The following is a 22,038-nucleotide window of genomic DNA, read 5'->3' as shown; positions in this document are numbered from 1 at the left end:
TTGAGGGAGGATCTTTGTCAGTTTGAAAGCAAACGCAGTTGCAATGATATTTCAAATCGATACGAGCTAAAATGAGTTAGCTTAATCGCTAATCGTATCCTAATTTTACAACGGTGATCCGTTACAGTATAAACAACAATCACACGATTCACGACAAGTAAGTATACACTACTCGTGTAGTTACGATTGAAAAATCAAGTTAATAGCTCCGTCTATCCAATGTAGAAACTAGTTCCGTTATATGACAAAAAAAAAAGGATAGTCGGTCGATGGTTGATTATTATCATTAACGAGAGAAGCTGTTCCTTTGTCTGTCCTCCGATAAAAAGAAGTTTCCCAAGGAATTAATAAATAGTATTTTGCATATGATTAGTATCGAACTAACTATTAGTCACATCGTTAACTTTCCATTAAATTAATTTCATTGTTATTTTACAGAAATTGTCATAGAAAATCGAAGCTCAACTTTCGAAAGATTCAAATGTCTCGTTAGTCGGCTTTCGAAACGTGAAATAGCTCGTTGAAAACGGAAGTCGAGCGAGAAGGAAGGTCAATGCAACAAGTTGCATTCACGGTCAATCGTACAAGCTTGCCCATCATTTTCCACGCTCGGCTATTTTCTTTCCGACCTCGACTCCTTTCTGCCTTCTTCTTACTACCCTCGCTTTTCCTACCTCGATGTGGAACAACGTCCCACTTTGCCCGCTAACAACTCGAAACGCTTCTCTCTTCGGTTTCATCGCATGTGCCAGAGTTTCTCAAACGACCACGTAATGATCTGGGCATCATTGTCATGGTCATTCTTCCTATTACCTTTCGATATGATGGAACGGCACGGAATACGAAAATACATAGCAGGTTCAATTTGTATGCGAACAACGAAGTTCCATTATTTTCGGTTTCAATAGGAAGAGAATGTTTCTTTTACTCGTTTAAATTTCCCTTTTCTATTCATTCAATTTTGAATGAATTTTTATTCAACTTGGGAAACCTTCGTAAAAAGATTGAGAATCGCTGACCTTGTTATGCAGCATCGATTTTACACATACATAATAGCTGCAAAGTGCACGTGTTGATATGCGAATACCGTAAGCGGGAGGACTAGATTTCCGGTTTTGGTGTGTCCGCTTTTTCATTGCATATTTGATGAATCTCTGTATCTAGAAAAATTGAAATAGCAATGAAATACCTACTGATCGTTCTATTAATTAAATTTCAGACGACAAATTGGATCTGTTTGTTGGTCGCATGCGTGTGCCTCGTCGAAGCCAGGTACAAGATCCGAAGACCACCATTGCCCCCTCTCCAACCGGCAAAATTAATGTACAAAAAAGCCTGGCCAATGACCCACAGAATCTCAACAGGGAATATGATGTATATCAATGGGAACGTGCCAAAAAGGATGGTTCCAAAACTTCCAAATTACAGGTGAAGATTCTATAAAATTTCACAGTTTTTTATTTCTCTTCTTCGGTAACGATGATTTATTAGCCAACCCGTATCTAAGATTGAAAATCTTCAGTTTTATACAGGCCAAACGGTAAGAGTTATCGAAAAAATTCTTGCGCCACTGTGTTTAGTGGGTCAAAATCTCAACGAATTTCTTTTTTTTCCGGTCTGACCGGAAATGGCCGAAGAAGGGTTGGCTCCAGAGCGAATCTCGCTCCAGTTCACTTTAGCTTGTTGGATTTATGTTTTCAGAATTCGTCGACCACCCATGTTCAGTATGCCTCCTGTTATTTGGAAGCAACAAATGCCAATGAGAGCCCCTTTGAACAACCATGCGGTTCTTCCGCAGCGTCCACCAGTGAAGGAGTTTCATTCGGTGAATAAAATGCCGGAGTACAGTCCAGAGTACAGACCGGAAGCCGCTGTCTTACCAGCGACTCATAGAGGCAGCGTTGACGATGACAAAGGACCCATTCATACAATTCCTGCGCCGAATCTTAGTCCTATGGACAAGCCTTTCAACGGCGAAATGAATGCCGATGAAATGGCTCAACGTCAGCAGACGACCGACGCTGCTTACAAAATTAATGCTCATGGTAAATTGACAAATAACACGTTCAGTGATCACGAATGCTAATGATCCAGACTTGTGACCTGAAATTTCCTGTTTCTATGTAGTAGGTTCCATACTGCAAAACTTTGACCTTGCCACCATAGGCACCAGCTTGGCACCCCAGAAACCGGTGACCAGTCCTACGCCGACTCAGCATCAATACGAAGTGACCGAAACCAATGGTGTCAGTCAGAAAGAATATCAGACGGTTCTACCAACGTTCATACCACCGGAATACGCAACCCTCTCTACGTTAATTAATCCTGATTTCCAGTCTAACGATGTCTTCTTGAATAACCATCCGGCGTCTAATATCGGTCTCATTGGAACCAACATTCAACTTGGACAACATAATCTACCAATGCAAACGAATCTTCACAGTTCCCTGCACGTTGGATTCCCGGGCACCGCTGGCCAAACCCCATACATTATAAATCAACAGATACCCGATTTACACGTGGGTCATCCGGCACCAGCTGGTCCCCCACTTTCGGCTAATCAACTTTACGATCTTCTAAACAGTTTCCCTCAAAAGATACCTGAACAATATCAAGCAGGTTAGTTGTACTTTCATTAATACTTTGACTGCCACGCTAGAACCATTGAAATTGTCTTCACAAATCTTATGTATATTATCTTCAAAATACTTCATTATACTTTTATCCATAATCTCAAGTATCTAATACGAGTATTTCCAATTAAGTAAGTCAGAAAATTCCTAATGATTAATGATAATGACCCATATATGACTGACGTGGCGCTCAAAGTGTTAAGTGACCTACTTTATGGACGCATACCAAGTAAGCATTCAGATGTATTTTAATTCATGGCATGTCTGGTATTAGAATATAGCCAGAGAAAGTGGTTCGACTTTTTTCTCCAGAACGTAAGATAAGGACATCTAATTAGTAGCTTTCCTTATCAATGTGGATCATCAATTGAATAAACCTTTTGATTCCAGGTCAACAACCACAGCTTCAACAACATATTCTTCAGCAACAACTCGGTCAATTCTTCCAACCTACCGGAGTAACAGGTTTCTCCCAGCCCCAGATGCAATCGTTCAATTACGACGAGCAGGATAATAAGGAACAACAGCAACAACAGCAGCAGCAGCAGCAACAGCAGCAACAGATTTTGTTCAATCCAGAATACGTCGCTGAAAGAGTGAACACTAATTATAACGTTGAACAAGAAGTTTCTATAGACGATCAGGAGAATAATAATCTACGTCAAGATGATGAGCTTGCTTATATTAACGAAGGAGCCGAGCAATTAGAGAATAACATCGACTATGAAGATACTAATACTCAGAAAGGTCAAACAACATATTTCAACAAAGTATCAAACAACAATGGTATATCTTCACAATTTTACACAACGCTACCGAATCGCGAAGCAGCTGAAAAATTAGCTGCTCTGGCTGCAGCTGGTAATGTTAACAGTCAACTGATCGGACAACTTAGGAAACAACAGCAACAACATGAAAATATGCAGAACGAGGAGGCTATGCCTCCGAATCACAAGAATGAAGATTACGATCAGACTTATCAAGACAGGACGCATAACAGACAGAAACATAGACAAAGTCAACAGGAACAGGAGCAACAATTGCAGAAGTACGAAGAACAACAGGAGTACGAAAGACAACAGGAACAACATCGTCAAAGACAGAGCGCCGTGTACAGTAATAAACGACCCCTGAGAATTATGGTACCAGATGAGAATGATTATAATAACGAATCTCAGAATAATCAGTCGAAGGAGAACACTGAAGTCGAATATGAATATGAAAATGACGAAGCTGATGCTTTGAATTCGCAATCTAATTCGTCGTATGATGGGAGAAATTACGAACAATCAAACGCGGAATTTGGCTCGCGTTTGAGTCCAAAGAATGGAGCATAATTCTTGGCTGAAGAGTATCTTGTACATAACGTTGAACGCGAATATTTATTGCAATTTTAATTTTGTCCATTAGCTTTGTTCAAGGGTTCTTATGTAATTTCCTCGATACTTTGATTAGGTTGTTTCTGAAAATTTAAACAACGTTTCGTCGATGATACATCGAAGACAGCAACGCTATGGGGTATAGTGATTTATTTAAGATTATTTATTGTTAGGCGAGTTTGTTAACGTGCTCATAAAGAAAAAAAACGTGGACGGATATTGCCACTGATTCATAGAATTCATTTTTTATTTCAATCATTACGCATCACCGATTTGAATTACATTTATATATATGTACATATGTTATCATCCAAGTGATCTATCTATATGATACAGGAGCCGGGTACAAACAAAAATTTAACGAGATTCTATTTTTCAAAGATCGCTTTCGCCTCGGTCTTTTAAAAAATTAGCCAATCGAATAAGCCGTATAGTGAAAATTATTTTACAGAAGAGAATCGGAGTTACCGGTATTACTATATCGCTCGCCAGAGAAGGGAATTTCAATCCTGGAAAAAAGTAATCTCGCCCGAAAGTAAAGAAAGGGGTATAGTGCATATATATCCACAAAATTTTAAATGATTAAATCTGACAATGATACCCATAGAAATACTACTATGTACGATCCATGAACCACGGTTTCCCATCGTTTGTCAGCCGTTTTGTAAGAATATCACAACCAGTTTCGTTAACCAACAACGTATGCTCAAATTGTGCCGACCATTGGCCATCAGCGGTGACCGCCGTCCAAGTGTCCGGCCACATTTCATCTCTCCACGTACCTTGAGATATCATTGGTTCTATGGTAAAGCAATGCCCTGGTTTCATAACACCCACAGCCTTATTTTCTGCAAATAAAATAAGCGTTGTGTTATATCGATCGATACTGACAATCCATTTACAGATAAGATATTTACTGGCATAGTGAGGAACACTGGGTGCAGTGTGAAATAAACGATGAATTCCGTGACCGCAGTAACTGCGTACCACGCTAAAACCATGTGCTTGTGCATGTTTCTGAATCACGTTCCCAATTTCTCGATATTTTTCACCGGGTCGTACAATGTCTATGGCTTTCGATAAACATTCGTACGTAACTTCGACTAATTTTCTAACTTCCGGTTTTACATTACCGACTAGAAACGTTTCGTTTAAGTCACCGTGAAAACCGTTATGATATACAGTCACATCAACTGCAAAAGAAACAAAAAGATTATAAAATTACTGTATTAATGATAGATTTATTAAGATACAAAATGTACCATTGCAGATATCTCCATTTTGAAGGGGCCTAGTATCAGGAATTCCATGACAAATCACTTCGTTAACAGAAGTACAGCAACTTGCTGGAAACTGATAATAATTCAGCGGAGACGGATAACAGTCTCTCTCGACGCATGCCTCGTGAACCGCTTTATCAATCTCGGCTGTCGTGACACCTACGTCGCATGTACGCGCAGCTTCGTCCAAAACTTCTCGTCCGAGCTATGAGATTAATAATTCTGATTTATGTTTCCCTTTTTTATTAAAAAAACAGATACTCAAAGGTAATAGAATGATAAATATATTGTAAAAATAGTTATACCTTACAAGCTACTCTCATGCCCTCAATTTCTTCATCATCAAGAACCTTTATTTGGGCAGAGCCTCTTACCGCTTGTTCACTTACAGATACCCCTGTAGAATGTGTAGCATAGTCTGGCCGTTTAATTTCTTCAGGTACTTCTCTGCGAGGTTCCCTTTTGTAAGGACGTAATTTGCCAGTGTAATGATAAAACGGCCATGGATTATATTCATTGGATGTTTTATCACCTCCTGTTCCTTCTAATAATAAGATTATTACAAATTATCTTATAAAAACATTTTCTAAGCACATTTTTATAAAATTATTTTTTACCACTACATTTCATATAATTGTGGACTATTAAACTCACTAGCTAACTGATGAATAACTTTATGAGTTTTCCAGCTCCGTTTGAAACAATCCTGAAATCAAAGTGAATGTCAGTTAAACAGTCAACAAAAAAACAATAAAATAGTTTTAAAAAGATCTTTATTAATCTTCAATGAATGCTGCACATGTAACATTTCTTTTTGCCATAACAATGACTGTTGACAATCATACATTTCAATCGTTTTAAGAATAAAGTGAACAATGTAATTAGAACCCAACATTCTTGTTATTAATCACTGACAGAAGATGGAAATTTAAATAATCAGTTATCTTATGAGCTAACCTAGAAATATTTAAGATGGTGCGTACCTGAGTGCAAAAGTATGAACCCTGTATGCCTATTTTCAAACAAGTTGGACATTGAAGGCTGGCCATAGTTTTACAACCAGGAGTTTCGCACATACCGAAAGTGAGTGCCATTTTTTATAGAATTTTTTTTAAAAATGTTTGTATGACGTGACTCGATGAACGAGGCACGAACGAGAATAAGCCAGGCCCTCGAAACGAAACTCTACTCTGGTAAATTTAATGCGGATTTTATAATACTTCCGGTAACTACAGATGTAGAAGATTGGACATGCCTTTGTTTTCGAGGATCATGATTTAGGGGGGCCCAAACACCCCCAGATTTTCTGGAATCCCAGTCGGTAGGTTGTTGAATAGTTTGCGCCATTTTCGAAGAGATGGCGCTAGGATCGAATCGAAAAATTTTAATTTTTGGCGGTCTTTTTAAAATACAAGTTTATCAAATTAATCATTTCTTAGATCGATTTGACTAGCGGTTTATTGACCACCATTTAGTAAATAAATTTTATTTGTTTAAAAGTAGAGTTTACGGAAAGGGGAAAAGTAATTTAATGCGATCCTGTACTATTTTACCGAATAATTTGGTCATTTATTACATACATACACACATTCACAGACAATCTATACATGAGCCGAGTTGTATATAATATATTACGTCCTATTAATATATACATATACATTTTAGATATTATGTTAACACGGTTTTGAAGATACACTGAAATTATTTTTGAAAAATATAATAAATGTTTTGAATAAACTGTGATATTTAATATTATAAATTTTAGTAGTTTACTAGTAACAGAATATTATACTATGTATATTGTTAACAGTATGAAAAATAATTTATGCAATTGTTTTCTGTATGCAGTTTCTATTGTGCTTTTGCATAATAATAACAATGGCTAAGTTTATAATAGATATATTCATGAATTAAGACAGAGAAGACAAATAAAATTAAGAATAATAGTATCTATAAAATATAATTTTACATCTTCGAATAAATATAAATATCATTAGGTAATTTTAATATACAATTTTATATTTTATATATGGTTTCCTACCGAAGTTAAAAGTCATTAAAAACTGAATAAATAATTTTGATTAAAAAATGTAAATGCTCTCACAGAAAAATAGATTTTCTGCTTGTTTCATCAATATAAATTTTCTTACTACCCGTAAGATTAAATTTGATTTCTATTAAAATATGAATAAGTGCTAGTAAATAAGTACTCATTAATACATATCATCATCAATTAAATTCTTATAGAAGTAATGATTTTTATAATTAAAATACTTTATCTTACATGATGTTGAATTACATCTCTACCACAGATTATCACTTATGGAGGTCAATTAATGGACTAATACAATGATTATATACCATTAGTCGCTTACATTATTGCAAGCACTATCTTTAACACATTATACACTGTTGAGACAAAGTTTTGTTACGTTTTCATAAAGGTTTCACAATACTTTTGTGACAATTTCAGATACATACCTGAACAAGTATATAACGTGTTAAGAAAAGCTACAGAAACATTTAATTGAAGTTTGAAAAATCTGTTTTTAGTTTAATAGATGGTGTAGTGATCTTTATTTGTGGTTTTACGAGATCTACTGGTCGGGTATGCCTCTGTGCTTGTTGATGAGTGAATCGTACAGCGTTTTCTAATTTGGTTTTCAATTCTGTAGATTGTGACATCAACGTTTTAAATTCCTGAAATAAAAGGAAAGATTTAAAGATTTATTTAAAGATTTAAATGATATAAATAGTATACCTGCGGATATTTTGGTCCTATTTTATTAAGCCATTGAAAACTCTGTTGATGAAGACTCAGTTGATATTTAGTAGCATGCTGAAGTTGTTCTCCCTCCAATAGATAATTAATTAAAATTGGCACAAGTAAAGTTAACATCTGTATTCCTATCAATTATAAATAAAATGTTAAGTTATGTTACACTGAGAAAAAAAAACAGCATTATATAATAAGAAAGAAGTTGAAACACATTTTACTATGTAGAGTTTTGCTCTTTACACACCTTGTAGAAGGTCTCCTGAATTGCATGTAACATATTCTTTATCAAAAACAATTTGCCATGTAACATTTATTGGCTTTTTTAAATCTAACGAATGAAATAATAAGAATTAGTACGTACGATTAGAAATATCAGCAACTCCTATAAGAGCCTCGACAGTGCTAATACATTCCAGAGTAAAAGATAACTCTAAATCATTTGTAACTTGTTTGCTCTTATCACTATATAGATATTCTACTAATCTTGGAGCTAGTGCATGGATATAAGGTGTACTTATTACACGTTCTGGATGTAAAAATATCGTTCTCAATGTTTGAACGCATTTTAATTTGACCTAAAAATTCCGAAGTGAATACTGCGAATTATAAATATCGTTAAAATATTAAAACGTTAAACAACTTACCATTACATTTTCTGATTGAAAAGCGTGTCTAAAATGATTGATACACGGAAACTGAAGATTTGGCGCAATTACAACTTCTTGTGTAGCATGAAGAACAAACACTGCAATAGCTAACATCATCGTTACTTCGTCCATTTTTGTTTCGTCATTTCCTAAAAATTATATTATTTGAAAATATACTTACTACCATTTAAATAATATTTAATTGATATGCAATTGTGATCTTAAATACCTGTTTTAGCCAGATCAATGATTTTAGCAAGAGCACTTTGTAAAAGACCTGTCCACTGTTCCTGACTTCTATGATCCTTTGCATATTTATTTGTACTAAGATTTTTTATACAGTGTAAAGCTGCATGCACTGGTGCATCTGATGCTACTTTGTTGCATTCATTGTCCGTGCGCACTGCAGTTTCTTTGATTACACCAGTTGCTAAATACAGTAATGTTGGTAAAATTGCTATAGCTCCTTGAGGGGAACATAAAGTAGGAAGAGACTCTTTTATATTCAATGCAGCTGCTATAAGTTTTCCACTTTCTTCTGATGGTATATACCCTTTTTGGGATAATATTGCTGTTGTTCCAGCAGGATTAGGATTCAGTGCTGGAATTTGTCGAACCAAAAGACAGAGACATACTTCTAGAATGGCAAATACCAACGATTTGCCTGGAATAAGCTCACCATTCTCTTCTCCTTCTCCTAGCAAATCTACTTCTTGAATTTCATTACTTTCGTCGTGTGCTGGTGCTATTTCTGTCATGATACAACAATATAACCCTTTACTAATTATCCGTAATGTGTAATTTTTAAAAAATATCGTGTACTCACCGTTCAGTTTAGCCTTTTTTCTTTCTGCTAAATCTTCCTGCGCTGCTTTCATTACTTGTTTTAAAACTTCCATTACTATCATCTGGATCACGTAACTTTCTCTAGTTAGAAGCATTCTGTGAAGAACATTACACAATTCAATCGGTAATGAACGATCTGCGATCAAAACCTTACGTGCCCAGGCAGAATCTAACAAAGTGTATAAAGCATTTAAACACGTTTCTGTATTTTGAGCAGATTCCGAAGCTCGAGGACTGCATAAAGCCTCCATACATATACCTGAAACAGTCAATCAAGTAAATTATTTCAAATAGCATTCGTATCATTTTTTATCTTATAACAGTAAAGAATATTTACCAAATAATAAATGAAAACGTTCAATATTAGCGTTAGTTTTAGTAGAAACGTCACTATTGTTATTATTATTATTGTTATTAGCCGTATTCGATAGTTGCACTTCATTGTTAGTTTCTTCGAATCCAAATCCTTTTGCATTCAGCCAAAGCGTTGCGGCATGCAAAATAGGTGCCCATGATTCTGCATAATGGGGTCGAGCTGATTCCATCGTATCCGTTGTATAGAACGCACCCCCATCGTGGGGTAATTGACTGGAAAATTCTAATAAGATATTGGTTTATTAATACAGATAGATCAGTGTAACTTTGGAAGCCATATAAAATATGAAAAAATGAACTAAACCTGGTGGTAACGAGAGTAACGCGTGATCTCTCAGAGCAGCTAACCAGTACTGACTTAAACTAAGCAATTCTGGTTGCACTAAACTCAACAAACTTTCAGTCTGAAATTCAAATTGTCCAAAATCTTCAACATTTCCCTCTTCGGTTTGGTTTGAATTTTGATTGAACGTGTCCTTGCTGTTTAACGCAGAACCGTCTTTTATCATAGCAACCACGTATACCTAAAAAGAAAAGAGATTAATGAAAAATCTATTGTTATACGTGATTGTTATATGTATATTTCTCTTACCTCTGCCCAAGCTTTCAAAATCGCTAATCTTTCAAGAGTTAACAAACTTTCATTGTACAGCTGAGGTCTTGTATGTCCCTCCCTCAATTTTTCTAAAGAAGACACGAGAAGTTGATGTACCCTACGAAGATCGTTAAGATCTCTAGCAACTCCACTTCCGATCCAAGCGCTACAAGCTTCGCAAGCCGCAGCTGTAACATGGGACGCTGTTTCCGCTGCGAATGCAGGCCTCAACGCAGCTCCGACCTATAGATTAAACAATCATATAAATATACCCCGTAAAATGTTTATAACATTGCACGGTTTTGATATATTAATTACCTGGGCTTGGAACTGCTCGAGCAACAGGTGTCCAGGAAATTCTGGTTCGGGAACTTTGGCAAATTTATCTATAATTTCTTGTAGCGTCTTTAGACCTTCGAGTCGTAAAGGATCACAATCACTAGTCGCGGCCATAAATGCCATTCGTACTAAATCAGAAAGATGCAACACCAGAAAATCGTCTGAAATTAAGTGAAATGTAGTAAGAAATAAAAGTTGAAAAATGTTCCAAGTTATTTAAAGAAAATCATACTTTTCCCCTTAGTCGTTTGCATTTCCTTCGCTAAGGAAAGATCAAAATGTGCTTGTTTATTATTTACACAAGCAGCCACGATCCTTCTAACGCACTGAGCTGCAAAAACTCTGGTTGGCCATCGTGGAGTAATAGTTGGCCGTTGTTTAGTAGATTCATCGGCATGAAATTCAGCTTGATCATCATCCCCTTCGGCATCTGTATTATCATTATCCGCGGTACCATCTTCAACGTTGATGGTATTTACTTCTTCGTTATTGCACGCCTCTGTACATGGTGAAAGATAAAAATTTCATCAGTCCTCCTTAACTTGATACTTACATAAATGTATTAGCCTATTGATATACCTGAAGCTATTGTAAGAACATCTTTACACAAAGATAACCATTGAGATAAATTATCTGCAGCTAAAATTTGCAGCATACTGGTCAACGTATCATGAATATCTTTAATTAATTTGCTATCAGTTTCTGTGTCCAGCATACTAAATAAGACGCCCGGAAGACCGGTTTCTGTGATAACAAGACCTTCCACCACGTTAGTATCTCGGCTTTCATTAGCTAACGTCATCGCGTGTTCGCATACTTCTTTTGCTTCTCGTTGGGCAAGTTGACGAAGACAAGATATCGCGGCTTTACGTAAAAGCAAATGATTGCTTGATAAAGTTCGCTACAAATATCATAATATTATTGGAATAAATATTAACATTTTTAATATTTACTTATACAATATTAAACTTACACATAACGTAGGGACAAGAGAAGATAAATTGACGTGTCTCGGTGCAAATAAATGTAACTGTTGAAGACATCCTGTCGCTTCAGCTTGTACAAGAGGATCTTGATGATCTTGCATGATAGCACACGCGCATAAGAACGATGACCGTGCCATACAGATTGTCGAAGTATTACCTAATAGTATTGTTAAAATCGTTAAGTTTCTTATTCTTTACTTAATACCGACGTTAAATAGATTATTAACCTTGTAATTCTGGTCCTATGGTTGTAATAAGAGCTGATAATACTTTCCCTATACATTGATGTACATCTATATAAGAATGAGGAACATTGAGAAGAAGAGTTAATGCTAAGGACAATGTAGGTTCAACGTAGCCTCGAAACATTGGTCCACCAGAATCAGCAATAAGTGCAAGAGCATGTAGTGCCCATACTTGTACTACAGGAGAGGAATTATCTTGTGCAAGTGCAAGCAGGATGCTGACACTTGTGATTAGATGTTGGCTAGATCCCATTCCACCTACATATTTATGGAGGCATCCTAATGCTAAGGAATGGCCAGTTCTACTTGCAACATCCCGAGCAGATTTTAAACGATCGAAACTTGTTTGTGCCAATTCCGCTGTAAACTTGGGATCTGATATAACTTGTGCCATTCTTCCAACAGCTTCTCCGGCTGCCCATCTTAATATCGAATTGCTGCTTACTAAAGCGCTCTATAATATATAAAACGCTATTAAATGAGCAATCAGATTGAAACGCATAAAAAATATCGCAACATCATTAGAAATCTCTTACAATAATTAAATTAGTTGCAGATTTCTTAACATCTTCCTGGCCAAATCCAGTTTTTGCTTCATTCAAACCTTTCAACCCACTTAGCACAGCTGTGAACACATTCATCTGGATCGCTTCCTGTCTACCAGATTTTGTATGTTTTATACATTCGCTGAAATGATCTAACATCTGTAATCTATGTTTGTTCGCTACACGTGGGAAGATTTGACCAAACAATGACACAGATAAATCAATAACAGCAACTCCCAAAGGTAAAGGACCAGGAATTATTTCATCCTAAAAATAATGGCAATACAGTTTAAAGTTATTTTTAACACGATTTTAACAAAATTTTAATATATTTACTTGTGGTACCGGTCTGTAAAGACAACATGGATTGTGTTCCAGAGCTCCGGATCCTGCAGCGCTATTTGGTTGTAGCTGGAACAAATCCAATATGTACATTAAACTATGCTTTTTATTTATTTTTTGTATCAAGTCCATAATAATCTAAATTTTACAAAAAATAAAATTAAATTAAATTCATATAACATTTTCATACACGTATAATCTATAAGTATAAAATTAATTATTAATTACAATTGGGTAAGGAGTATTATTTTTAACATCATTTATCTTTACCTTGAATACAAAAATTTGAAATAAATAAATGTAAAGAAAACCAAGATATTAAGCACAAGCATCCAACGAATAATGAAAGGCTTCATAGAACATTACTCACATGTTCCAAATCTGCCCTTCTGTTTGGTTCCATCTAGACATGAGTGGAAATAGAGGTGTTAATTTAAAATAATGTAATATATGTTAACATACACCTTTTACAATATCTCTGTTTCAGTTAATTACAATTTATTAGTCAATTTCAATAAACGGGAAATATGTTAGATATAGTGTTAAACTAAATTCATAATGTTAAATGCTTACTTGATCTTCTATTGTACGGTGATCAGTTTCTTGTAACCATGTACCAAGGATCACAGAATCATTAGCATGACAAACCGCGCGTAATAACGAAGTTGTAGTGTTTCCAGGATTTTCAGTTAGGGTGAATTCGGATACCAACATTCTCAGGAGATGCGTATAAGAACCTACTCAATTTAAAATACATTCCTTTGCTAATAGATAATGCTATAAACTGGATAATTAATTAAAATGAAAGGAGTTTTAATTACCTTCAAAAGTTTGAGGTGGCAACAATAACAATGTTTCGTACAAACGCAAACGAACCATCGCAGCAGGGGCTTTCAATTGTTGTCCATAATTTTTTAACACGGGTGACAAACTAAAATAATATTTTCCAAATTTATACAACAATTCGACAACGTATTAAAGGTACTTGTTAATGTAACGTACTTTGTCAGCATTGCCAATGCAGACTCAATTGGTGTTAAAAGTCGTCGTGTAATGTCATCATTTAAAAGTTCTGGACAATGCAATAGAAAACTGTGCATAGCAGATAACGCGCCAGCTCGACCTTCCAAAGTTACTTGCCATGTAAAAGCATCACCTCTAGCTTTTTCACTTTCAAGTTCTTTATTTGAACGAGGGAAAGAATTTCTCCATAATAATAACATTCTGGGTAATAATCCTTTAACCACTGCTGTACCTAAAAATATATTTTTATATTAAATACAAAATTGTACATAGATATTAATTTAACTCAAGCGTACGTCATACCAAGAGTCATTATAGCTCCAATTAAAAGCCATCCGGCATGTGTTCTGTTCAATGATAAACGACTATTTTGACTCGCACTTCTTAAAAGTTCTTCTGCGGTATTGAAGATAATCTACAAGATAACGGATAATTTTTATTTAATAACACAGTATTTAATATTTATTTAGAAATTACTTTGCTTATAAATAATTACTTTTCCTTTCGTGTGGGGAACGCCAAGAGGCGATAAACGAACACTACCAAGAACCGCAGCTAAAGCACTGCTATATCCAGCTATTGCTTCCGGTGAGCTACGCATATTTTCGATACCATCCACACAGCGGTCAATGAGAGGTGTTATTTGACTCGGAACTGCTACACAAATACAGCGCAAACACCAGGAAGCTGCAAGTCTAGCCGCTTGACATGGATGAATCAAAACAGCCATAATCGTGTCAATTAAGCCTAAAAGAAGTCATATAAATGATGAATTCATGTACTGAAAAATAAATAATGTACAAATTATAAATATAAAGCACATACTTAAGGATTGATCGCTTAATAAATTACAAGCAGTTGTACCCAACCCAAGAATCAAATTTCCCATTTCTTGTAATGCACATACAAGTAAATGCTGACTGAATAATGTTTCTTGATTACAATCCTTTGCATTTTCTGGACTGAAATCTATAAATTGAAATAAATAATAATTATATGTTCCGCTCTTGTAGTAACAACTGGCTAAAAAATCAATAACGTTACCAATAGAGTTCATTTGCTTTAAGATAATATGCGCTATTTCTTTACATGCAGCAGCTTGAGCTCCTTCACCTAATAATTTACCAATAGTACCATGTAACATAAAGTTAACACATTTCCTAGAGTAGACAGCATCAACGTGTGAACTTGCTGCTTTTGGATTTGTCACGAGTTCAAGTACGTGTGCAATTAATGCACCGATATTACGCTCAAGCCACGAACCGCCCAACATTTGAACAAATACAACATACGCCTGTAAGTTATTAACAAATGGTCATCGAAATATATTTTTATAAAATAAGTACAATACTATCTCTTATGTTCTTTCTTACATGGGTGACTCCAACTCTAACTTCACGATTCACGCTAGAGTTTCCTTTTATGATTTCCCCGGTACCTTTCAAAAAACCTACTCCACCTCTTAGAAATCCAGACATCAAAATATTCAATACTTCATCAAGTGAAATTTGTTTGCAATTTTTATTCTGAGCCACTAAATAAAAACAACAGTTAATATAAATATTCTTATGTCTAATAATAAATACGATTATTTTATTCATGATACCTGAAGGGTTTTTTCCTTTCGGATTTGGAAGCTGGGTCATTGCTACCAGTGTACCAAGTAACTTTGCAACAGCGCATCTTACTTCGTAGTTCGAACCTTCGAATGCTCTAAAGCAGAGTGTAGCAACACTTTCTATCTCGGTAGTATATAAAAATGGAGCATGATTTAACATTTCCAACAGACACTGTAAATATTATATGAGATATATTTCAAATGATACATATATTACAATGATGATAATAAAATACCTTCGCAGCAGCACATCTCACAGCCATAACTCTATCTGTTAGATAATGTCTAGAAATTTTATATATTTCCTTGTGAACATTTGTAATTGCAGAACCCATACCAGCACACACCTAATAATTCAAATTCATGTAAGATATAATTTCACTTTGTTTTATTCAAAATATTACCTTCTCTAAAGTATGCATAATTTCTATTCTTGTTTGTGATTCCGCAGAACGTAAAGATTTTATCAAAATCTGTACAGTCTCTTCATATGATCTACCCATCATTCTTCCTAATTTTTCATACATACATCCCACGCAACATATAGCAGCTCTGTAAACAGTTAAAAATTGAATAAATGGTGTGGCTTAAGTACAGAATATGTATACTTACAATTTTGTTGGAAGAAAGCTTGGAGAATCATCCTTATTTCTAAGAATATCATTGCACTTATTAACAGTATCAAAAAGCAAAAATGTATCGCCAACACTAAATAAAGTGGCAAGACATCTTGCGATAAGTCTTCGTGTAGGAGGTCCAGGTGCCCCTTGCATGTGTTTAGTTAACTGTTCTACAAGCTTTTGTTGACATCCTTTAATGTCACTCTAAAAATTTTATATTGTTATATAAAATATAAGGGAAAGACATACATATATTTATTATTTAATTACTTCACAATTACCTTTTGTGCAGCAATCAAAACTTTATCCAAAAAGCGTAACCATTCAAATATAAAAACTGGTCGTTTGGCCTCTGGGATTTGATTAAGAGCATCCTCATTGAGGGTCAAACTATGACTCAACTCCATCATCATTTCAATAAATTAGGTTTTAAACAATCTTATTTATTTTTACATCTATCCTGTAATAAAATATTGATTATCTGTTAGTTGCAATTTAATAAACTAATTTATAATTTGTAAGATATTATATTCTTTAATATTTTTGTTAACAAGTGTATAACTTGTTAATGCATAAATAATACAGATGCAACTTAAAGAAAAGGATATGTGAATAAACATCAGAAAATTTTGACAGATTACCAGTATGTGGAAAGTAACATAATTTTGTGGCTTGTATATGTAAATTATTTAAAATCACTCCATTTCATTAATGTAAAATTATATAAATATCCAAGTTTATTTCTGACCGTATTAAAAAATTAAACACACAGCAAAGAAAGTCACTTTATAAACAGTACTTTACATGACATTTAACAGTCAGTAATAGTATCATAAATTACTAAAATAATTATCTGCTTCTTGTGGTAATTGACAAATCTCAACTTGATGCAGGTTAAGGCAGATCAGTAATCATCTGAATGAAAGACACTGACTATATATTATAAAGATCATACACTTGCTGTGATATTATTAAACTTAAGGCGATTTTCATCATAAGATTTGATTACAATACAAATATAAGAAAAAAGAGACGGGATTAATTGAATACAGACAAATAAATTTGATATTCTAATAACTTTGAATTACAGAAAATTAATCTGCAAATGCTTCAACTTTCTTTCTACTCATCTATCTAGAACAATGAATACATTCGTTTTGCAATTGAATTTCAAACATATTTCTTATATATTTACTTTCAGATTTCATTAATAAAAAACAAGTAGCAACAGGTATCTTTCTTTCAAAAATTCCGATGAAAATACAAAATTTTATATGCAAAATATCGTTAAAAGAATAATCAATGATTTCATTAATCAATAATCTGATTAAATTTTAAAACAAACTAAATTAACGAATTAAAAAAACTCATCATGCATATTTATACTAGTCTTTTATAATGTTATCATCTACTGATCAGCATACTTTTGAACTTATATCTTCTTTTTGTTGGACTGATGCAAATACCGTTCTAGCAGGAAATGTTTTTTAATGCAAATCCTTACGTACGATCGATCTCAAATTCTTAAAAATAAAAACTTAATATTTATACAATCCTGAGGCATCAACATCATTTTTTATACAACATTTTTCTCCATTGCACGTTATTTTAAATTCATTTTAAATGATTTTGTCGCTGCATTTCAAAGTGACTTCGTTGTCCCATTAATTCTATTTTAACAAATTCTTAATCGTTGAAATATACATCGCGTGTAAAACATGTCATGTTTATCTATCGAATTATTTTAAGTAATCATTGATATTCGTTGATCTCATTGTTTACCAAAAACGCAAAGTTTTAACTTCCGAAAACCATTTATAAATGATAACTCTAATTACACACAACTGTTTATGCTTATTCATTTATAATTAACTTTGATAAAAGTACGGACACTTTATAAAATTCCTGGTTAATCATGCATTGATTATTATAATGAATATGAAGTATGTCCATAATTTATTACATCCATACTCGATCAATGCTCTCTCCAGAAACTTTATTAAAATGAAACAATCTAATCGAGAATTTTCTCCAATTTTCCTCGAGATTATCTTGAACTCTATTTTTTTTTAACCTTTGTAAAAATCAATTGCAACAGTCAAAACAAATTGAAATAAATGTGTATGTTTACGAGCTACATCAGCTAATAAAATGCAAGATGTTTGAAAACACAGATGCATCTTCCGGATAATTATGTGCGCAGATAAACTATTCGACAAACAATTTTCCTATATGTTATTACGCTATCCGAGTCGCATAAAAACCGAAGCAGACTGAATGCATGTTTCTTTTTTCTCTTAGGTCACGGCTACAAATCGCTTACAAACAATAAAAAAAAAAGAAAAGACGATATCCTATCAGTCTCTAACGCGTGTATTTGAATAAACTCCTTGCCATTTGTTACCAAGTTTCTCTTTAGATCAAAACTAAACTGAATTTATGTTAATCATTCATCATACAATCTTAAAAAATAAAAAAATCGTTATGAACGAACAGAGGATAGCACTTTGCTTTAATTAATGTTAGTAACGTTCAAATTCCCTCGAGAAAAAAGAAACGGGATCGTGAAACAATTAAAGGGGTAGGTCACCTTGGACGGCCGAAATTCATATGTAAGTTTGATTTTTTTTTCTAAAAAATGGTAAACGCAATGGAAATTCCGTTCGAAAAAATTTTTTTTACATCTGCTCAAAAGTAAAAATAATTTCTATTTTTATATTTGTATTACAACATGTTGGACTTATGACCGTTCTGTCAGAACGGAGTCAAAGAAATTTAAATTTAAATCAAACTTAATATTTGTATTAATTAGGTTGTGCAGTCAACTAGACAATTTTTTTTAGCGAACCCCAACGAAGTGCACCTTGCATAAACATCCAACCATCTTGTTTGCAAAAAACGATCGCGTAAAACACTGAAAAACACCTCGTTGGAATGCTGCCATTATTCTGATGCTTCTGTTCCACTGCAATTTTTCATGCTTGCTTTTAGAGGTGGAAAAAGAGATCCTAAAAAAAGATGAGAAAGTAGATGTAATGTTCCTTGGGTTCTATGAGATCATCGAACCGCGACTGATTATACAAGTATAACAAATTGTCAAATTTAATGTATGTGTTATACCTTAAGGAAATAACTGAAGTCATCTAAGCATAAATTAAAAAAACTAACAGGTGGTCAACATGGGGTAGATAAATGGTGTGTTGCAAGAGTTACCTATAAATAAATCTGAAATAAATCAAAGTCTCCAATTTAAATATAAGGAAGCAGATTTTTTGTTTCTTTCTTTATTAGCATTTTGCATCTTGATTTGAAAAACAAACCTCTGTTGCAACTTTTGCTGCGTGTTTCTATAAACAAAAATGTTTACTATAAAAAAAAATCATTCTTAATATCTTTCGTAAGCTAAATTATAGTAGAGCTATTTTTAGTATGGCTGTGAAATAAATAAATAAATAAATTAGTATATATAATCCTTTTTAAATCAATTCTTTAAAATCCATTCAAATGGAAAATTCTACCCACCTGTTTTTGCTCAACCAGTTTTATCGTAGACACTTAATTAATAAATAGTGTTTTCAAAGGCACATAATCAGTCAATTTTTACGACGTCAAATTATTCAACTATTTAAGTCGACGAATATGTAAGTTGGTCCGTTTTTGCAGTAGTTACGAAAATCACTTTTACCAGCAAAAGTATTTTTCAACGGGAGCACCGTACATTATTATTGCTTAACGTGAAATGAAAGGTGCTCTCTGGTCGCATAGGAAACCTGTAACAACAGAGAATAATTATTTATCTGGCTGAGTTAATCGAAACACGGGATAAAACAAAATTTTAAAATTCATGAAGCATTATTATTATTTTCAATGAAAATGTTTTTCAAGCGATAAGCGATTCTTGCAAGTCATCGGCATCGTGCGACAAATGACTAGAAACACATTTTAACATTACAGATGTAGGTGTGCGATTCATATCAGTGTTTGAGCATTAACACTTGGATTATCGTGTCGCATATTCATAATTCAGATGTGGCTTTTTGTTACCTGCTTTTAGTCTATTTTGCATCAAATGAATCACTTAGTAATTGTAATTTAAAAACGTCGATGTAATTGTTACAAAAGTAGATATCAATAGACAACACTTCAAAAACATTGAAAGAGCAAAGTACCGAGTACTCATAAAGTTCCATTGAAATATTAAAAAATATATTATTGAAGCCATGGTTCCTGTGTAAGTATTCTGCAATTAAAAAATTAATAACTTCCAAGTTTTTATAACAAACATACGTACATAAATCCTTTTCGTGCAAAAAAGAAGAATAAAATTACTAGAGTTATAGATCCGCAGAAACGTGCGGTCATCAGAGGATTAAGTTAATGATTTTTTTTTTTCTCTCCGCGTCATTTTATCAGGATTACGTCTTTCTGTCACTAAAGAAGAGTAGTCTTCTGCGCATCTATTATACACGTGTAAAAATTGATATTTCCAAAATGTGTTAATCTGTAAACGAAAGAAAAAAAAGTGTAATTGAAAAAAAAAAGAAAAAAAGAGGAAGTATGATTGTAGGCATCGATCTTACAGCATGCGTCATTAAATTCTGTTCCGGACATTCGAGTTTTTTAGAATAAAATGAAAATACATAGTGTCCTCTGCATAAGTCGTTCGGGTGACATTTTGAAGTGGATGTGACGCGGATAATGGTAAAAACTTCATGGACGTCATCAGACAAAGTACCGAAACCATATACATATTTCCTACAATCTGTATTCCGTAGTCATTAATCAATGTTGCACGTTTCTTTGGTTCGAATAAAGAACCATCGCAGGACGATTCCACCGGGTTCGTGACATACGAATATAAAAAATACGTTCAACATTAACGTGAAACAGTTTGTACAATATTTCTTGTCTAATCATTATAATTTTAAATACATGAATTTTAATCCACTGATATACGTCATTAAGATGTTCTCCATGGTTACTGTGAAGAACTCAACCTTTTCCGTAAATTTGATTTATTATGCAAAGTTCTAGAAATGGCTAAGTTTAATTACAGAAATAGCTAATTGTTGAAATACCTAATTTTGGGGGTAGGAATGGCTAATTTTTGAAATATCTAATGTTGGAAATGGCTAATTATAACAATATATAATTTTGGAAATACGGTACCATAAAATGGTAATAAATCCTTTTTATCAAGGGTTGACGAATGCCGTTAAAAATATCCTTGCAACGTCATGTAAGCGTAGGAGCAATTTCAGGAGGGAAGTAAATTGGTTTCTTGAACCCTGTACAGGACGACATTGAAGGTGCAACTTCGGAGAGGATTTCTGATTTTTTGGGCAACTGAACGCAACCAAGGACTCGCAAGACATCTCGATGAAACCGGTGCAGGAATATCCTGATCGTATCCGTGACGTTCCTTTTATACGCTACACTGGGACATTTTATCTTTGTCAAAGAATGTTCAACAATTCTAAAATAGTTGTAAATTATGAAGACATCGACGTGAAAATCTAAGGAACACAAAGAACAGACTTCGAAGAAGAAAAGTAAGAGAAAAAACGGGAGAATGAAAGAATGAACCCTACAAAAGAAAAAAGGACTCTGCTACGTCTGACGAGTTCGCTGACACCAGGTAATAATTATTTCTTTTTCAATAAAATATTTATTCCTTATTTCGTGGAATCTATAAATTCTGTTAAGTTATTAATTTGTCTTTTTTCTTTTAATCACAACAACCGTGTGTTTAAAATTTTCATTTGCACCGCAAAATTATTAATTTT

At 33.9% G+C, this 22,038-nt stretch overlaps 3 protein-coding genes across 7 annotated transcripts in view; 1 reads left to right on the top strand and 2 right to left on the bottom strand.

Annotated features, from left to right (window-relative positions):
* Positions 1–1,180: 1,180 nt before the first annotated feature.
* On the top strand, positions 1,181–4,129 carry LOC114874795 (mediator of RNA polymerase II transcription subunit 12-like). Its single transcript, XM_029184407.2, has 4 exons — positions 1,181–1,428; positions 1,702–2,045; positions 2,131–2,619; positions 3,024–4,129. The coding sequence occupies exons 1-4, from the start codon at positions 1,181–1,183 to the stop codon at positions 3,968–3,970; spliced, it is 2,028 nt and encodes a 675-aa protein (XP_029040240.2). The 3' UTR covers positions 3,971–4,129.
* A 112-nt stretch (positions 4,130–4,241) lies between these two features.
* LOC114874774 (methionine aminopeptidase 1) lies at positions 4,242–6,491 on the bottom strand. Of its 2 annotated transcripts, none has more exons than XM_029184378.2 (6): positions 6,276–6,491; positions 5,947–5,998; positions 5,598–5,836; positions 5,275–5,497; positions 4,930–5,205; positions 4,242–4,860 (listed from the first exon to the last, which is right to left on the bottom strand). In XM_029184378.2, the coding sequence occupies exons 1-6, from the start codon at positions 6,384–6,386 to the stop codon at positions 4,628–4,630; spliced, it is 1,134 nt and encodes a 377-aa protein (XP_029040211.1). In that variant the 5' UTR covers positions 6,387–6,491; the 3' UTR covers positions 4,242–4,627. The 2 variants fall into 2 exon arrangements, with proteins under 2 accessions (XP_029040211.1, XP_029040212.1); XM_029184379.2 differs by having other exon boundaries at positions 5,598–5,833.
* Positions 6,492–6,834: 343 nt separating this feature from the next.
* Positions 6,835–22,038, bottom strand: part of LOC114874823 (HEAT repeat-containing protein 5B) — a 30,355-nt gene continuing 15,151 nt past the window's right edge. The window contains exons 5-40 of one of the 4 annotated variants that reach the window (XM_029184471.2): positions 20,582–20,753; positions 20,297–20,492; positions 19,775–20,022; positions 19,373–19,685; positions 16,894–19,260; positions 16,534–16,712; positions 16,245–16,456; positions 16,037–16,184; positions 15,869–15,979; positions 15,621–15,804; positions 15,388–15,548; positions 15,059–15,308; positions 14,840–14,983; positions 14,511–14,761; positions 14,318–14,429; positions 13,994–14,246; positions 13,813–13,922; positions 13,565–13,731; positions 13,362–13,394; positions 12,986–13,060; positions 12,641–12,916; positions 12,087–12,558; positions 11,847–12,016; positions 11,453–11,774; positions 11,106–11,372; positions 10,853–11,034; positions 10,532–10,777; positions 10,244–10,463; positions 9,902–10,162; positions 9,545–9,823; positions 8,948–9,469; positions 8,716–8,867; positions 8,433–8,646; positions 8,316–8,351; positions 8,054–8,199; positions 6,835–7,992 (exon numbers count right to left, since the gene is read on the bottom strand). In XM_029184471.2, the coding sequence (XP_029040304.1) occupies positions 7,816–7,992; positions 8,054–8,199; positions 8,316–8,351; positions 8,433–8,646; positions 8,716–8,867; positions 8,948–9,469; positions 9,545–9,823; positions 9,902–10,162; positions 10,244–10,463; positions 10,532–10,777; positions 10,853–11,034; positions 11,106–11,372; positions 11,453–11,774; positions 11,847–12,016; positions 12,087–12,558; positions 12,641–12,916; positions 12,986–13,060; positions 13,362–13,394; positions 13,565–13,731; positions 13,813–13,922; positions 13,994–14,246; positions 14,318–14,429; positions 14,511–14,761; positions 14,840–14,983; positions 15,059–15,308; positions 15,388–15,548; positions 15,621–15,804; positions 15,869–15,979; positions 16,037–16,184; positions 16,245–16,456; positions 16,534–16,665 (6,285 nt within the window). In that variant the 5' untranslated portion in view covers positions 16,666–16,712; positions 16,894–19,260; positions 19,373–19,685; ... (1 more) ...; positions 20,297–20,492; positions 20,582–20,753 and the 3' untranslated portion in view covers positions 6,835–7,815. The remainder of the gene's footprint in view (positions 7,993–8,053; positions 8,200–8,315; positions 8,352–8,432; positions 8,647–8,715; positions 8,868–8,947; positions 9,470–9,544; positions 9,824–9,901; positions 10,163–10,243; positions 10,464–10,531; positions 10,778–10,852; positions 11,035–11,105; positions 11,373–11,452; positions 11,775–11,846; positions 12,017–12,086; positions 12,559–12,640; positions 12,917–12,985; positions 13,061–13,361; positions 13,395–13,564; positions 13,732–13,812; positions 13,923–13,993; positions 14,247–14,317; positions 14,430–14,510; positions 14,762–14,839; positions 14,984–15,058; positions 15,309–15,387; positions 15,549–15,620; positions 15,805–15,868; positions 15,980–16,036; positions 16,185–16,244; positions 16,457–16,533; positions 16,713–16,893; positions 19,261–19,372; positions 19,686–19,774; positions 20,023–20,296; positions 20,493–20,581; positions 20,754–22,038) is intronic. The other 3 variants (XM_029184472.2, XM_029184473.2, XM_029184474.2) reach the window with 3 other exon arrangements.

This window comes from Osmia bicornis, chromosome 2, assembly GCF_907164935.1.
Source record: "Osmia bicornis bicornis chromosome 2, iOsmBic2.1, whole genome shotgun sequence".
Lineage (NCBI taxonomy): Eukaryota > Metazoa > Arthropoda > Insecta > Hymenoptera > Megachilidae > Osmia > Osmia bicornis.
Note: the sequence above shows the minus strand (reverse complement) of the source record. Positions and strands in the feature narration are given on the sequence as shown.

What these genes read in the sequence shown, in the direction of transcription:
- LOC114874795 (XM_029184407.2), top strand. Translation starts at nt 1,181, where the DNA reads ATGAAATACCTACTGATCGTTCTATTAATTAAATTTCAGACGACAAAT. An exon ending in CCAAAACTTCCAAATTACAG is followed by an intron (nt 1,429 to 1,701) that starts GTGAAGATTCTA and finishes TTATGTTTTCAG; the next exon opens with AATTCGTCGACCACCCATGT. An exon ending in TTACAAAATTAATGCTCATG is followed by an intron (nt 2,046 to 2,130) that starts GTAAATTGACAA and finishes TCTATGTAGTAG; the next exon opens with GTTCCATACTGCAAAACTTT.
- LOC114874774 (XM_029184378.2), bottom strand. Translation starts at nt 6,386, where the DNA reads ATGGCACTCACTTTCGGTATGTGCGAAACTCCTGGTTGTAAAACTATG. An exon ending in AGTTATTCATCAGTTAGCTA is followed by an intron (nt 5,837 to 5,946) that starts GTGAGTTTAATA and finishes TCTTATTATTAG; the next exon opens with AAGGAACAGGAGGTGATAAA. An exon ending in CAGTGTTCCTCACTATGCCA is followed by an intron (nt 4,861 to 4,929) that starts GTAAATATCTTA and finishes TTTTATTTGCAG; the next exon opens with AAAATAAGGCTGTGGGTGTT.